Source organism: Sphaerodactylus townsendi, linkage group LG10 (assembly GCF_021028975.2).
Source record: "Sphaerodactylus townsendi isolate TG3544 linkage group LG10, MPM_Stown_v2.3, whole genome shotgun sequence".
NCBI classification, from domain to species: Eukaryota; Metazoa; Chordata; class Lepidosauria; order Squamata; family Sphaerodactylidae; genus Sphaerodactylus; species Sphaerodactylus townsendi.
Genome location: NC_059434.1, coordinates 87211572 through 87228953, shown reverse-complemented (window position 1 = coordinate 87228953; position 17382 = coordinate 87211572). Strand labels below are relative to the sequence as shown.

The window sequence follows — 17382 nt, the reverse complement described above, 5'->3', positions numbered from 1 at the left end:
CACCCCCCCCCCCCCCCACCCCCCCCCCCCCCCACCCCCCCCCCCCCCCACCCCCCCCCCCCCCCACCCCCCCCCCCCCCCACCCCCCCCCCCCCCCACCCCCCCCCCCCCCCACCCCCCCCCCCCCCCACCCCCCCCCCCCCCCACCCCCCCCCCCCCCCACCCCCCCCCCCCCCCACCCCCCCCCCCCCCCACCCCCCCCCCCCCCCACCCCCCCCCCCCCCCACCCCCCCCCCCCCCCACCCCCCCCCCCCCCCACCCCCCCCCCCCCCCACCCCCCCCCCCCCCCCCCCCCCCCCCCCCCCACCCCCCGTCCCCCCCCCACCCCCCCCCCCCCACCCCCACCCCCCCCCCCCCCCACCCCCCCACGCCCCCAAACACCCCCCACCCCCCACCCCCCCACCCCCCCCACACCCCCCGCCCCCCACATCCCCCCTCCCCCCCCCACCCCACCCGCCCCCCCCCCCCCCCCGCCCCCCCACCCCCGCACCCCCCAACCCCCCCCCCCCCCCACCCCCCCCCCCCCCCAACACCCCCCCCCCCCAACCCCCCTTCCCCCCAACCCCCCCCCCCCCACCCCCTCCCATCCCACCACCCCCCCCCCCCCCATCACATGGGGGGCCAATTTTGCGCCCCCCATGTGACCAGAAGAGTGGAGCCCGGGGACAAGGGGTACCCCTTGTCCCTAGGTAGATACGCCACTGCATGTTCCCCTGCGCGACTTTGCAGAGCAGTGAGAACAGAAACGAAGTACCATAGTGGCCACGCCAGGGCATCACTTCCACTTACGCACCTGGAAGTGATGTCCCCGTTATGGAGCAACATCATTTCTAGGTACATCATTGGAAATGATATTGCAGCACATTGTGCTATCCTGACCCTCTAAAAGCACTCAGGGGTTTCCAGAACCACATCTAGCAACCCTAATTAAAAGGGATGGCGGGGGGCAGCCTCCAGGCTCCAAGTTGGGTTGCCAACTGCCAGGTGGGGTCTGGAGATGTCCCCGATTTACAATCCATCTCCAGGCAAAACAGATCAATCTGCTTAGAGAAAATGGCTGCTTTAGAAGGGGGGCCTCTCCGGCATTGCACAGGCCCCTCCCCTCCCTAAGCTCCACCCTCCATAGGTCCACCCCTAAATCTGCAGGAATTTCCCAAATTAGATTTGGCAGTGCTAACCACTATGCCCCATTCCCCTGTTCACCACAGGCAGGACTGACCAGAGTTTCCCCATCAAAAGGACCCAAGTTAAATTGCTCTAAGATGTGTACACTTATGCAGGTGGCTCCCTGGGGGGAAAGAGGCCCTAGGATGCCACTATCTGGACCTACGGGCTTCATAGAGAAGCTCTGGCCCAGGGAACAGCGAGGATGTTTCCCAGATGGTCCGCTGGCTACGCTCTCTCTTCCTGTTCATCCCAAACTTTTCCGATGGTCCCTAGAGACCCCAGTTTCCCGCCGTCTCCCCAGCGCTCTCACTTTTCCTTATGCAACCTGCCCATTGTGCGATGTGTCAGTTTGTGCAGCACTGTCAAACACATTGGCCTGTCCAAGCCGAACGGGCCTCGTGAAAAGCTCAGCGGGGCCCCGCGCACTATGCCACTAATTAGGGCCTGCAGCAGAGGGTTCCCATACACACCTGCAAGGTCATGTGACTCGAGGGGGGCCCCCAAGAATGACCGCTCCACCCAAGCGTGAACCAAACTGAGCCAGACTGCACACACACACACACACACACACACACACTGATGGTCACAGTTCCTGGCAGACAAAATGCTCTTGGCCCTTTTGCTGGGGGGGGGGGAGGGAGACCCCCACCACAGCACCTGGCTATAAGGAAATTCCCAGTTGACCCTTCTGGAAATTCGACCTTGAACTGTCTTGATAGCTGAAGAAGCTTTGCTATTCCTGCTAAAGGGCGGCGGACAGTTAGGCGTAAACAAAAGGTAGCGATCTGGGTAGAGCTTTGCTATACTCCCAACAAAAATACACGCTACGGGGGGTCCCGGTGCTTTATCGGTCACAGACCAGGAAAGAGATTTGGGCGTCTTAGTGGATAGTTCCATGGGAATGTCAACTCAGTGCATGGCAGCTGTGAAAAAGGCAAACTCTATGCTGGGGATAATTAGGAAAGGAGTTGATAATAAAACTGCAAGGATTGTCTGCAAGGCGACCAGAACTGAACACAGTACTCAGAGATGCGGTCGCTGCATGCGCGCGCAGATGCAATACTGTGTTCAGTTCTGGTCGCCACATCTCAAAAAGGATATTGAGAAGAGATAGAGAAAAGAGGTGCAGAGAAGGGCAACGAGGATGATTGAGGGGACTGGAGCACCTTCCCTATGAGGGGAGAGGAAGGCTGCAGCGTTTGGGACTCTTTAGTTTGGAGAGGAGACGTCTGAGGGGGGATATGATTGAAGTCTATAAAATTATGCATGGGGTAGAAAATGTTGACAGAGAGAAATTTCTCTCTCTTTCTCACAATACTAGAACCAGGGGGCATCCATTGAAAATGCTGGGGGGAAGAATTAGGACTAATAAAAGGAAACACTTCTTCGCGCAACGTGTGATTGGTGTTTGGAATATGCTGCCACAGGAGGTGGTGGTGGCCACTAACCTGAATAGCTTTAAAGGGGGCTTGGACAGATTTATGAAGTCGATCTCTGGCTACCAATCTTGATCCTCCTTGATCTGAGATTGCAAATGCCTTAGCAGACCGGGTGCTCAGGAGCAGCAGCAGCAGAAGGCCATTGCTTTCACCTCCTGCACATGAGCTCCCAAAGGCACCTGGTGGGCCACTGCGAGTAGCAGAGAGCTGGACTAGATGGACTCTGGTCTGATCCAGCAGGCTAGTTCTTATGTTCTTATGTTCTTATCTGCAATACCAGATAATACAAGGTCACTCCTGGAGGATGGCAACCGTAGATTAAAGTCCCTGATCTTTCACCACCAGGTCCACCAGGAAACTCACCTGCACAAGCTGCAATGTCATGAGTGAAAGCTGTAAGAGAGGTACGTTGCCTCATATGGGATGCCTTGATTCACGGATCATCCCCAGCTACGCGGCCCTGAGGACTAGAATACTGCCTTGAAAAGCAAACCAGCTTTCCAGTACCTGGAAGGCTCAGCCATTTAGAGCCCTTACACATGAGAAGTAACATGTGGATCTCTGCCCTAAGAGTCCACTGCCCTTCACGTCCTGTGGGTCTCCCAGTGGTTGATTCCACACAGCACATATATAACGGATTGCGGTCAATATAAAGGAACCTGTTTCTCTTTTTCCCCGTTCACATGTGCGCTCTTCACCTGTTCAGACAGTGATTGGGGCCCACGGAAACAATCCAGATCGCTTTTACGCCTTTGCACAGGGATGCTTCTCTCTTTTTTGAAATTTCCCACCACACATGCGTCGCTGCACAGGCAGACAGAAACGAACCCCCACAGCCATGCCAGCTGTCCCACAATCCGATCACCTGCACCTGTATAGCTGTGCATGTACAACACAGAGCAGAAAAAAGAAAAGAAAACTGGACCTCCCTGCAATGGCGGAGCGGCATTGAGCGTGTACTTTATAGATGGAGTCACACTTCGCTACCATGGGGAGGAACAATTCCTTAACTCGGGGTAATGTATTTGTTAAAGAGGCTCTCATGGCTACGGATTCCAACTGGGTTGTTGCTGGGTTTTCCAGGTAATGTGCGTGAAGCCGTGGTCTGCTTGGGGGGCTTTATACACCGTCGGGCGCTCAGAGAATCTGCCCACAACATGATGGGCAACCTGCACAGAATGGTGTGGGGTGGGATTCTCCTCGACAGTGGACAGTGTGGAACCTAAAGTAGGCTGACCAGACGTCCCGCTTTTGGCGGGACAGTCCCACCTTCAAACAATTTGTCCCGCGTTCCGCGGGTTATTTCAATTGTCCCGATTTTTGGAAGGCTGGGGCACAAGGCAGTGCGGCAGCCTCCTGTGCGAACGCGGCCACAGGAGCACAACTTTCTGGGGCGCTGCTGTTTCCCGCCCGGTCACAGGGCAGGAAACGGGAGCGCCCCAAGAAGGGCTCGTGGCGCTCTTATGGCGCAAGCTGCGATGCGCTGGCATGGCCGCCCCATCCTACCTAATTCCACCTCGTCCCCGTTCACAACTGACTATATCTGGTCACCTTAACCTAAAGTGAACAGGTGGAAGGGAGAGAAATAAAGCGTCTCCCGCCTGTTGAGTTTGAGCGAGAGCACCTCCCACCTGGGATTGTGCAAAAGAATAACTGGTTTAGCGATTTTTGAAAATCCCGGGTCGAGGGGAATAAAACAGGCCAAACTCACTTTGGGAACAGGACCAGGGGTGGGATTCAGCGTGTTCGCACCACTTCAGCAGAACCGGTTGTTAAAATGGTGCTTGTAAACAACCAGTTGTTACATTATTTGAATCCCACCACCGGAACCGGTTGTTAAATTATTTGAATCCCACCACTGGAACCGGCTGTTAGATTATCTGAATCCCAATACTGAACGGGACCTGTGCCAAACCCTGACCCCACCCGTCACAAACAGTTACATAACATCCTACACCCATCACATTTGGCCTATGTGGAATCCACCACTGAAAAGGGGGCTTCTTCTCACTGCTGCTTCCCGAGGGCTCTCAAAAACCGAATCTCTTCTGCTTCGTGGCCATTTGGCCTGCAATCCCCCGGAGCCCCGTCTAAAAGTCTGCAGATCCATTAATGTGCCAGAAGCTCTTCTCGCCTTTGGGTGTCTGGCTTGGACCAGCTTAGGTAATATCAAGGAAGCAGCAGAACCCGACTGGCTGAGCTGGGAGGGGCAGAGGCCAAGAGGTCTCTTTTCTCCAAGAGGGAGCAGCAGTGGCATAGGAGGTTCAGAGCTCGTGTATCTAATCTGGAGGAACCGGGTTCGATTCCCAGCTCTGCCGCCTGAGCTGTGGAGGCTTATCTGGGGAATTCAGATTACCCTGTACACTCCCACACACACCAGCTGGGTGACCTTGGGCTAGTCACAGCTTCTCGGAGCTCTCTCAGCCCCACCCACCTCACAGGGTGTTTGTTGCGAGGGGGGAAGGGCAAGGAGATTGTAAGCCCCTTTGAGTCTCCTACAGGAGAGAAAGGGGGGATATAAATCCAAACTACTACTCCTCGTCCTCGTCCTCGTCCTCGTCCTCCATCTTCATCTTCATCTTCATCTTCATCATGTTGGGAGGCCCAGAGGAGGGGACTCAGCAGAGCTGCTGCCTCAGGCCCAGAGGCGTCTTCCTGATGCTACAGTCGACCAGACCACTGCTCCTCACCTGAACAAAACCCCTGTTAAACAGCTCCAGAGGTAAAGGCCATTTAAAATCATTACACGTGAGAAGTTACACCTGGGTCTCTGTCTGCTTCCGAGGCTTGTCTGCCTGATGCCAGCTCTTCCTGTTTCCAGCACCCAGTGCGTTGGGAGTAGAAAGTTCCGGTATCTGCAAGGGGTTAGCAAGAAATTTGCTTCTACAGCATTGGTTTCAAGGACAGTTTGATGAACTGCCAGTATATTTACTGGCAAGGGTCCATGATCCTAGCTTGCTTGCACAATTGTTTGCAGATCAATGGTTTGTCGCAAGGAAGAATTTACTAGTCTGGTAATTCAGGTAGAAATGGTAGGGGATAACAGAACGGTTGGTGTCTTTTCCTGTTGGGTTTGTGTTGACTGCCTGCAGCCTGGAGGGAAAACGGATCCTTTCGCTTGCTCTCAGCAGCTCTGCCGTGCCAGCTTCACTCATCTGCCAACCTACAAATGGGCAAAGCCAACAACTGCCCCTATACGGGCCTTCTCTGTCGTGGCCTCCACCTTGTGGGACGGCCTGTCAGAGGAGGTCAGGAAGGGTCCCGTTCTCCTGGCTTTCCCGATACTACGCAGAACCAAATTATTCAGGATGACATTTCTAGAAAGGTAGGAGGGCCCCATTATAACACAATTTATTTTATTGATTGATTGATTATATTTATAGACCGCCTCACCCCCCAAAGGGCTCGAGGCGGTTCACAAGTTCGGCAATGACCAGCGCCGCAATATATAACCATAAAAGAACCCCATTAAACAAGATGCATCTGCAATTACATTAAAATGAATCAAACAAAATAAAACAGCAGAATATCAATCAAAGAACAGCGCCTGGTCAGAAAAAGGCCGGGAGGGGGAAGGGCAGGACCGAAACAGAATCACGGCCCTGCCAGAATAGAAATGGCAACCTCATTGGGTTGGAAGGACGCTTGGAAGGACGCTTTAATGAAGGGAACAGGACTATGGACTATGCCACTGTGTATGGGATGCATTATCTGTTTGCAGTATGAATTATCCTATGCTTACTCCTTTCTTTTTGCACTTACATAGGATCGTTTTTGGCACCGTGGAACTCTCTCTTACTTCATGCGTTCTTTTTTTTAAGGTTGCTGTAAACCTATTCCTGTTGCAATGCCCCTTGTATGTTTCTTCCTACTGACTGTATGGATTTCCTCTTTGCAGTCCATCTTGAGTGTCAGTGAGAAATTTAGACTATAAATAACATAGTAAATAAATAAAGCAGCATCCAAGCAGGGATAGGAATGTGGGTGCGCTACCTGGCCAGGTTGGATAGCAGTGGGTGAGGCAAGCTTGAACTCAAAAGCTTCTGCCCTGAACATCTTGGTAGTTTCTAAGGTGCTCCTGGACTCAACTCTGACAGAGAATGGGCTTTCCTGTCACCACTCACGTGTGATGCAGCAGCCAAGAAAGCCAATGCGATTTTGGGCTGTATCAATAGGAATATAGTGTCAAGATTGAGGGATGTAATTGTACCTCTCTATTCAGCATTGGTTTGACCTCACCTGGAATATTGCGTACAGTTCTGGGAAATTCGGGAAGGATATTGACAAGCTGGAACAGGTCCAGAGGAGGGCAACCAAAATGGTCAAAGGTCTGGAATCCAGGCCCTATGAGGAGAGGTTTAGGGAGCTGGGGATGTTAAGTTTGGTGAAAAGAAGGCTACGAGGTGACATGATAGCCATGTTTAGATACTTGAAGGGATGTCATGTTGGTGAGGCAGCAAGAGTCTGCTGCTTCAGAGACTAGGACCAGGAGTCATGGGTTTTCCTAAACATTAGGAAAAACTTCCTGACCATCAGGGCTAGTGGAATGCACCACCTCTGAGAGTGTTGGAGTCTCCTTCTTTGGAGGTTTTTAAAGAGAGGTTGGATGGCCACCTGTCAGGAGTGGTTTGTGTGTTCCTGCATTGCAGGGGGTTGGACTTGATGGCCCTTGGGGGCCCCTTCCAACTCAATGATTCTATACTCCTTTTACTGGGAGACACTGCAAGGGATTGATCCAGGGTCAAGCAGGCATTCTACCTCTGGGCTAAAAAACCCTTCCCCACAGTTGAGGCTGTGACCTCTATAGGGCTGGTGATTTATGTTTTTCAGTAAAAATCAATAAACTTTTAAAAATGGAATATGCCCATGATCATAGAGGTCTACTAAAATGTTTGGAATGGATGGGTTTTCCCCGGAATGCCAAATAATTTTTCAGTGACGCTGGACTAGGGTGGGTGGAATATGGAATGGGAGGTTCCGTCCACTCCTGGATAGTTCTTCTGGGGCCTCTGGAAGCACCCCATTCCACACCTGGCCTTTCTGCCTCTGCGGCTACTTTGCAGCGGTGTGAAACACGGCCCTTTAGGAGTGGGACAGCAATTGGAACGACAGATTCTGACACAGTGAGTAACCCTCTGACCCTGCCATGCCTGGGCGCATTAAGGACGGTGTGTGCCTTCACACTGGGCGGAGGAGGGGTCTTAGAGGTTAGGAGGATTGGGGTGGGGGCTGGAGAAGACAGAGGGATGGGAAGGCTTAGTTGATAGTTCCATGGGAATGTCAACTCAATGCACGGCAGCTGTGAAAAAGGCAAACTCTATGCTGGGGATAATTAGGAAAGGAGTTGATAATAAAACTGCAAAGATTGTCATGCCCTTATATAAAGCAGTGGTGCGACAGCACTTGGAGTACTGTGTCCAGTTCTGGTCGCCGCATCTCAAAAAGGATATCGAAGAGATAGAAAAAGTGCAGAGAAGGGCAACGAGGATGATTGAGGGACTGGAGCACCTTCCCTATGAGGAGAGGCTGCAGCGTTTGGGACTCTTTAGTTTGGAGAGGAGACGGCTGAGGGGGGATATGATTGAAGTCTATAAAATTATGCATGGGGTAGAAAATGTTGACAGAGAGAAATTCTTCTCTCTTTCTCACAATACTAGAACCAGGGGGCATCCATTGAAAATGCTGGGGGGAAGAATTAGGACTAATAAAAGGAAACACTTCTTAAATAGCGCAAGAACGTGTGATTGGTGGGTTTGGACATAAAGCCACAGGAGGTGGGTGATGGCCTACTCTATCCTGGATAGCTTTTAAAAGGGGAGCTTTGGATAGGATTTCTATGGAGGGAGAGAAGCTCGATCTCTGGCTACCAATCTTGATCCTCCTTGATCTCAGATTGCAAATGCCTTAGCAGACCAGGTGCTCAGGAGCGGCAGCAGCAGAAGGCCATTGCTTTCACATCCTGCATGTGAGCTCCCCAAGGCATCTGGTGGGCCACTGCGAGTAGCAGAGTGCTGGACTAGATGGACTCTGGTCTGATCCAGCAGGCTAGTTCTTATGTTCTTATGTTCTTAAGGCTTCTGTAGCTAAGCGGGATGTGACATGGTGGTGCTGCTTCCAAGGAGAAAGCTCTCCCCCCTTCTCTCTCCTCCTTTTTATTTTACATCCTGCCAATCCGTCCTTCTCTGTTAAGCCTGCCAACCCCAGGCTGGGAAATGTCTAGAGGTTTGGGGGTGGGGGCCTGAGGAGGTGGAGCTTGGGAGGAGAGAGATCTCAGCATCAACGTGAGACCAGAGAATTCACCTCCAAAGCGGCCTCTTTCTCCAGGGGAGCTGACCTCTGGCATGTGCAGATCACTTGTGACCACAGGAAGTCTCCAGCCCACAACTGGAGTTTGGTAACCTGGCCATGACCCCTCAGCTTTCTTCTGGGCCTTTTGCCAGGACCTTTCCTAGGCTGGGAAGAGCTTCTCCCGGTTCTGCAAAGAAGCCTCCTCCACCTCTTCCAGCAAGTCCTGACTCCATAACGTCATCTTTGACCAAGGGGTCTGCAGCCAATGAGGCTTTCAAGTGTAAATCTTCAGGCAGGAGGAAAAGAGAAGGCCTCGTTGTCGGAAGAGGGGCGAATCCTTCGATTAGGTGCCCGAGATTCTTCTGCATGAATACGAAAGCCCTCAGCCTTCCCCCCACCCCCCTCAGCTGATGGGGCACGGCTCTCACCTCTTTCCTTCCAAGCGTAAAGATGCCTCGTATTGAATCATAACATCAACGTATCTAGAACAGCCAGATTTAAGTACAGAGATGCCTTAAAGACCAGCAAGATTTGAGGAGGGGGGTGGGGGTGGGTGGGATGAGCTTTTGCGTTTCAAAGCTCATTTTGCCAGACACAAGTAGGAATGGAGATTCAAATGTTTCTGGTCAGTATGGTTGTAGTGAGCCTGAGCTGTTCAATAACAAGACTCCGTATTCAGTTGATTTCTTTATTATGAAATAGCATCAGGAATGAGCATTTAGACTTCTGTTGCCAGAGCAAAGCATAAGCAGCAATGTGGCCTCCATTATACCCCACATCAGACAACCCACCCCCCGCCTCCAAAATGGCCCAAATCCTCCTAGCAGTAAACAAATGCTCTCCCCCACCCCCTCCAATCACCTTCTCGGACACAGGTACACACATCAATCAGCCCAGTTCACTTGGTTTGTTTAACAGCAGAAAAATACCTGTTCTTGCACAGACTGTGTTGCAGTTAATAATAAACCCAGACAGCAGCCTGGTGGTAGAGCAGGTCTGCTTCAGTCTGAAGCTGCTGTGGCCAGACCTGAAACTGGGAGAGTCAAAGGAGGCCTTCTCAGAGATCACCTTCAAGAAGGTCATTGGGGTGTTTCCCCAGGGAAGAGGACGTGTGAGTCTAAAGATTTGCTAGTCTGTCCTAATCAGTTTTGCCAAGCAAGGGAGGAGGAAGAAGAAGAAGAAAGAAGAAGAAGAAGAAGAAGAAGAAGAAGAAGAAGAAGAAGAAGAAGAAGAAGAAGAAGAAGAAGAAGAAGAAGAAGAAGAAGAAGAAGAAGAAGAAGAAGAAGAAGAAGAAGAAGAAGAAGAAGAAGAAGAAGAAGAAGAAGAAGAAGAAGAGATGGAAAAGGAGGATTTATACCCCACCTTTCTCCCCATAAGGAGACTCAAGGGGGCTAAGAAAGCTCCTTTCCCTTTCTCTCCCCACAACAGATACCTTGTGTGGTATGTGGGGCTGAGAGAGTTCTGAGAAAACTGGGACTAGCCCACGGTCAGCCCAAGGAATGTAGGAGTGGGGAAACACAACTGGTACACCAGATAAGCCTCCACCACTCAGGTGGAAGAGTGGAGCATCAAACCCGGTTCTCCAGATGAAAGCGACCTGCTCTTAACACTGGACCACCACTGCTTGGGAGACGTGCATTTCCTTTGGGCGCAAGAAACTGCAGGTAAATGATGATGATGATGATGATGATGATGATGATGATGATGATGATGATGATGATGATGATGATGATGATGATGATGATGATGATGATGATGATAAATCCTCCAAACGGACCCATCATTATGCAGGCAGGTCTAATTCAATAAACATGCGCCTGAAGTTCACATGAAGTAAGCTGCAGAAGTATTGCCCACTCAGACTGGCAGGCGCTTTCCAGGGTCTCAAGCAGAGGTTTTTCTCATCAGCTGTTGCCTGGTTCTTTTAAACTGGAGATGTCAGGGCTTGGACCTGGGACCTTTCATATGTGAAGCAGATGTTGTACAACTGAGCCATGGCCCCTCCATGCACATCTGGACATGCATCTGGAGAGGCTACGTGCTGTTCTTGGAGAAACCTAAAAGTGCAGCTTAATTGGTGCTCTTGGAACTGATTGTATACATCTCCACTGTGGCCAATGTACTTTAGAAGAATAAGAAGAGTTGGATTTATATCCCCCCCACCTTTCTCTCTTGTAAGGAGACTCAAAGGGTCTTACAATCTCCTTTCCCTCCCCGCCACAACAAACACCCTGTGAAGTGGGGGGGGGGGGATGAGAGAGCTCCACAGAACTGTGACTAGCCCAAGGTCACCCAACTGACAAGCTAATCTGGTTCCCCAGATAAGCCTCCACATCTCAACTGGCAGAGCGGGGAATCAAACCCGGTTCCCCAGATTAGCGTGCACCTGCTCTTAACCACTACAGGAGCAGCAGTGGCGTAGGAGGTTAAGAGCTCGTGTATCTAATCTGGAGGAACCGGGTTTGATTCTCCGCTCTGCCACTTGAGCTGTGGAGGCTTATTTGGGGAATTCAGATTAGCCTGGGCACTCCCACACACGCCAGCTGGGTGACCTTGGGCTAGTCACAGCTCTTCTGAGCTCTCTTGGCCCCACCCACCTCACAGGGTGTTTGTTGTGAGGGGGGAAGGGCAAGGAGATTGTTAGCCCCTTTGAGTCTCCTACAGGAGAGAAAGGGGGGATATAAATCCAAATTTCTTCTTCTTCTTCTACACCACGCTGGCATGCGATGCACATGTGTGAAGACCCTGCGACCACATGTGTGCATGCACGGTCAGGTTATCAGCAGCTAACCCAAACCAGCAGTGAATCAAAAGCCTATTAAGGTTGTAGAGAGAGCAGAACTTGGCCAGACTGTCCCTTCTAGCCGTGGCACCACGCGACAGGGAGAAGCCACAGCTGCAAGAATCTGTCCCTTCCTCAGAACTGTGGGTCTGGAGCTGAGACAATCGGGCTCTATTCACATCATGATCTGGGCTCTGTAGGTAGGGATGCCAACTCTGGATTGGGAAACATTATCTCATATAAATAAACAATAACCAACCTCACAAAATACAAAAAAAAAAAAGCAAAATCACAAAACAACATATCCTTGGCCGGTTCTGAATCTGATGATCCGCATACTCAAGACTGTGAGACACTAAGAGAACATAAGAACATAAGAACAAGCCAGCTGGATCAGACCAGAGTCCATCTAGTCCAGCTCTCTGCTACTCGCAGTGGCCCACCAGGTGCCTTTGGGAGCTCACATGCAGGATGTGAAAGCAATGGCCTTCTGTGGCTGTTGCTCCGGATCACCTGGTCTGTTAAGGCATTTGCAATCTCAGATCAAAGAGGATCAAGATTGGTAGCCATAAATCGACTTTTCCTCCTTAATCTGTCCAAGCCACTTTTAAAAAGCTATCCAAAGTTAGTGGCCATCACCTCACCCTCCTGTGGCAGCATTATTCCAAAACACCAATCACAATGCGTTAGCGTGAAGAAGTGTTTCCCTTTTATTACGTCCTAATTCTCCCCAGGCGATTTCCAATGAACGCCCCCTGGTTCTAGTATTGTGAGAGAGAGAGAAAAATTTCTCTCTGCCCACATTTTCGATCCCATGCATAATTTTATAGACTTCAATCAATCATATCCCCCCTCAGCTGTCTCCTCTCCAAACTAAAGAGTCCCAAACGCTGCAGCCTCTCCTCATAAGGACGGTGCTCCAGTCCCTCAATCATCCTCGTTGCCCTTCTCTGCACTTTTTCTATCTCTTCGATATCCTTTTTGAGATGCGGCGACCAGAACTGAACACAGGACTCCAAGTGCGGTCGCACCACGGCTTTATATAAGGGCATGACAATCTTTGCAATCTTCACTCCTGCCCCTTGGCTTGTAGAAATGCAGAGACATAGAGCTGGAAGGGACTTCAGGGGGTCATCTAGTCCACCCCCTGCACAACACAGGAAATCTACAACCACCTCCCCGCTACTCCCCCAGAGACCCCTGACCTATGCCTCAAGGAAGACAAGCCCCTCCCCCAGTATCCTGTGCCTAAAGGTTTACTCCACTGGCCACACTGCAGGATTGGAACACCTCTGAATTTGAAAAAGGATTGGTCACACAACACAATCAACAGCTGCTTGTTCTGCTGGTGCTCCCGTGTGGTTGGGCTAACCCAGAAGAGTAAGAGGTTCCCACCGAAAAAGGAACCACCCCAAGCAAAAGCCAAGCGGGTTGAAGGTGGAGAAGCCACAGTGCCGGATGGCACACCCTTGATATTCCCGTGGCCCCGTTTGGCCCAAAGTGTCCAGCAATCGGGAGCAACCCTGAGGGGTTTGGGACCAAACCTGAGAGAGAAAGCATAGTCAGGAAGGGGGGGGGGGAGCTTTAGCACTGAGGACTAGGAGCCTGACCTTGAGAATCAAATGTGTATATTTAAAATATCCATGCCCTACCTTGGGCACTTGAGACTGAGAAAGTCTGGAAACATTTAAAGCTTGATTCTTCTGTTTAAAAGGTAACATCCTGCTAAAGGACGCAGAGTTAGGGCAGCTGATACACACGCTGGTGCCGATTCCTTGGGCAGAGAGAAAAGCAACCCCAAAATACTCACTCAGCCTTGGGTGTGTAAGATAGTTCCTAGTGACTGCTTGCGTGTGCTCGTGTACCCCAGCGAGAGTCCCTGGGAGACCTCCGCCACTCATTTCCACTTTGGTAGCCATGTCCTTTTCAAGAGCCTCGGGGACACAGGAAGACAGTGAGAGCCCAGTCCCCTCCGGAGTTTTTATACCTGATCCCAATGTCACACTTTGCCCCACCTCGCCTGTGTTTTGCCTGCACACAAGGGAATGTGTTGTCTGTAAACAGCCAATTGGCTGCAGTTTTTAGCAGCTAATGTGGCAAGATCTAGCGTAGCCTGATCTGGCTTCTCTCTGAACCCAGGAATTTGTTCCCACCTTCCGTTCAGCTTCAGCTGCTCTTCTGCTCTTCTTTTGAAGAAATGTCAGAGTCACTCCACGTAGCTGTGAGAGGAGGAGGAGGAGGAGAAGACTCAAAGGGGCTTACAATCTCCTTTCCCTTCCCTCCCCCCACAACAAACACCCTGTGAGATAGGTGGGGCTGAGAGAGCTCCGAAGAACTGTGACTAGCCCAAGGTCACCCAGCTGGCATGCATTGGAGTGCACAGGCTAATCTGGTTCACCAAATAAGCCTCCACAGTTCAAGTGGCAGAGCGGGGAATGAAACCCGGTTCTCCTGATTAGAGTGCACCTGCTCTTAACCACTATGCCACTGCTGCTCATGAGAGCAGAGAGAGAGGAAGAGGCTGCCTTCAAAAAGGCTGCTCAGGTCGGTGGTTTTTGCTCCAGAAGATCAGAAAAAACAGACATCTGGGTCATGCCTGAGTCTGCTGCCTGCTGAGTCATGACTTTTGGTCCATCAGGGTCAGTATTGCCTACTCAGGCTGGCAGCTGCTGTCCAGGAGCTCAAGCAGAGGTCTTTCGCATCACCTACAACCTGATCCTTTTAATTGCAGGTGCTGGGGATCGAACCTGGGGCCTTCAGGGTGCCAAGCAGGCGGTCTTCCATGGAGCCACAGCCTCACCTGAAGGGCAGGGGTAGGAAAGGACTTCTCCACCATCGGTGGCCATGAGACAGCTTTAACAGAGCTTCGGCAAAGACACGCATTTTCCAAAGGCTATTAATCATGACAACCGAATAGAGCCCCCAAGAAAACGTGCTCCCCCCTGTATTTTTCTCTCCCATTTGAATGGGGCCACTTGGCATACTACCTGTATTCCTTAATAAACCCTGTTCAAAGGAGAGCCATAATGCTCGCCAGGTTTAATGTTATGCCTTCTGCCTTGTTACATGGCAGATTTAATAAGCAAGAAAAGGCTAAAAGATTGTGCCCGTATGCTAACGATGCAGCCGGCTCAGTTGGATCTCATGGCCCACCTCAATTCACTTCACTGTCTCAGATTCAAGGAAATCAGATCCAAGTATGTGAATCTCACTCCTTTACATTTACCCCATCTCCCCGATTTAATTAGATTACACTACTTGTTGGACAACCCTGATCCTTCTCTCTGTATGATAGTGGCAGACTTTCTCCTGGAAATTACTAAATGCCAGTAGATTTCCTTCGTCCTGACATGTATATCCTGTATTGTATATGCTCTTTAATCTGTTTTTATTATTGTTGTACTGCTGTCTATGCCAATAAAGGCTTGCTTACAATAGAGCCCCCTTGTTCAGGGGCAGCAAACTTCTGAATGCCAATTGGTGGCAAGGCTGTTGTCCTTCTGATGTGATTCCAGCTTCCTGGAAACACCTGGCTGGACATTGTTTTAGGGATGGGACTCTGCTGGAGACAGATTGCTGGGGCTTGGGTCTGATCCAGCAGGACCCTTCCTCTGTTCTCAGGGGGTGCCTCCACTTTCCAGTCACCCAAATGAGAGCCAGCGGGGTGTAGTGGTGAAGAGCAGGTGCACTCTAATCTGGAGAACCGGGTTTGATTCCCCCCTCTGCCACTTGAGCTGTGGAGGCTTATCTGTGGAACCAGATTAGCTTGTGCGCTCCAACACATGCCAGGTGGGTGATCTTGGGCTAGTCACAGTTCTCTCTGAACTCTCTCAGTCCTCAGCTCCAGATTAGAGTGCACCTGCTCTTAACCACTGCACCACGGTGGGGTTGCCAGTCTCCAGATGGGGCCTGGAGATCTCCCAGAATTACAACTGATTTTCACACTATAGAGATTAGGTTCCCTGGAGTAAATGGCTGCTTTCTTACCGGGGTGGGGGTGGATTCTATGATATTGTACCACATTGTACCCCTGCTTCAACCCTGCCTTTCCCAGCCTCCACCCACAAAACCTCCAGGAATGTCCCAACCTGGAGTTGGCAACGTGACATGGAACAAAGTCAGGGTCAAGAGACCAAGAGATGCAGGAAGTAGAGTTGTGTCATTAATCACACAGCATTCAAATCTAATAAATGAATTTCACAAACCATGCAGTAATTTGGCTAGACTCATAAACACCTATAATGAGCGACCCCCCCAGTCCCAAGTCTGGTTACTTGGCAACCTAATATCCATAGCAACACTTCCAATACCACGTCAAGTGGTTTAAGCATCATTTCCTGTGCCAGGAATGTGTGTGCCCAGCACATAAACCCAATAATCAAACCCAGGTTTTTAAAAAGCATCCTCTCTTCCTTGAGCACCCCAAGAGATGTTGTTCTGGTCAGGCTAGTCCAGGAGTGTCCAGCTCTGGCGACCCAGATGTTCATGGACTATGATTCCCATCAGTCCCTGCCATATGGGAATTGTAAGAACATAAGAACATAAGAACTAGCCTGCTGGATCAGACCAGAGTCCATCTAGTCCAGCACTCTGCTACTCGCAGTGGCCCACCAGGTGCCTTTGGGAGCTCACCTGCAGGATGTGAAAGCAATGGCCTTCTGCTGCTGCTGCTCCTGAGCACCTGGTCTGCTAAGGCATTTGCAATCTGAGATCAAGGAGGATCAAGATTGGTAGCCATAGATCGACTTCTCCTCCATAAATCTGTCCAAGCCCCTTTTCAAGCTATCCAGGTGAGTGGCCATCACACCACCTCCTGTGGCAGCATATTCCAAACACCAATCACACGTTGCGTGAAGAAGTGTTTCCTTTGATTAGTCCTAATTCTTCCCCCCAGCATTTTCAATGGATGCCCCCTGGTTCTAGTATTGTGAGAAAGAGAGAAAAATGTCTCTTTGTCAACATTTTCTACCCCATGCATAATGTTATAGACTTCAATCCTATCCCCCCTCAGACGTCTGCTCTCCAAACTAAAGAGTCCCAAACGCTGCAGCCTCTCCTCATAAGGAAGGCGCTCCAGTCCCTCAATCATCCTCGTTGCCCTTCTCTGCACATTGTAGTCCATGAACATCTGGAGTGCCAGAGTTGGACACCCCTGGGCTAGGCAGTACACCAGCATGTGGTTAAGAGTGGTGGACTCTAATCTGGAGAACTGGGTTTGATTCCTCCACATGAGTAGCAGACTCTTATAGGGTGAACTGGATTTGTTTCCCTGTTCGTCCACATGAAGCCTGCTGGGTGACCTAGGGGGCCAGTCACAGTTCTCTCAGGACTCTCCCAGTCCCACCTACCTCTCAAGCTCTGTCCAAGCAATTCAATACTTCTCAGGTGCTCAGCCCCAAATACTGACATGGCATTGGGGTCAGGACTGAAATCCTCTCCCCATCCCAGCCTGCCCACCTTTTAAACATCTCATCCCATGAAGAGACCTGGAGAATGCCAACTTTGTGTCCAATGCTTCATATTCTTTTCACGAGCCCTCATGCAAGGCCTTCCCTTTCTTTTGTTTGTGGATAAATGTGGGCCATTCCACACTTGTTTTGGATGCAAAATGCTGCCCTCCTACCTGGAGGACCAGGCTGCTATTGGGCAAACTGTCTCCGATTTCAGGTGTCATAAAAAGTCAACAGAGCAAGACTTTGGGGCCTA

General features: G+C 51.0%; 1 protein-coding gene across 1 annotated transcript in view; it reads right to left on the bottom strand.

Moving 5' to 3' along the window:
- The window catches only part of ATP6V1B1 (ATPase H+ transporting V1 subunit B1), a 55729-nt gene extending 41905 nt beyond the window's left edge, over nucleotides 1–13824 (bottom strand). The window contains exon 1 of the mRNA XM_048509574.1: nucleotides 13487–13824. Coding sequence (XP_048365531.1) covers nucleotides 13487–13595 — 109 coding nt within the window. The 5' untranslated portion in view covers nucleotides 13596–13824. The remainder of the gene's footprint in view (nucleotides 1–13486) is intronic.
- Nucleotides 13825–17382: the final 3558 nt, after the last annotated feature.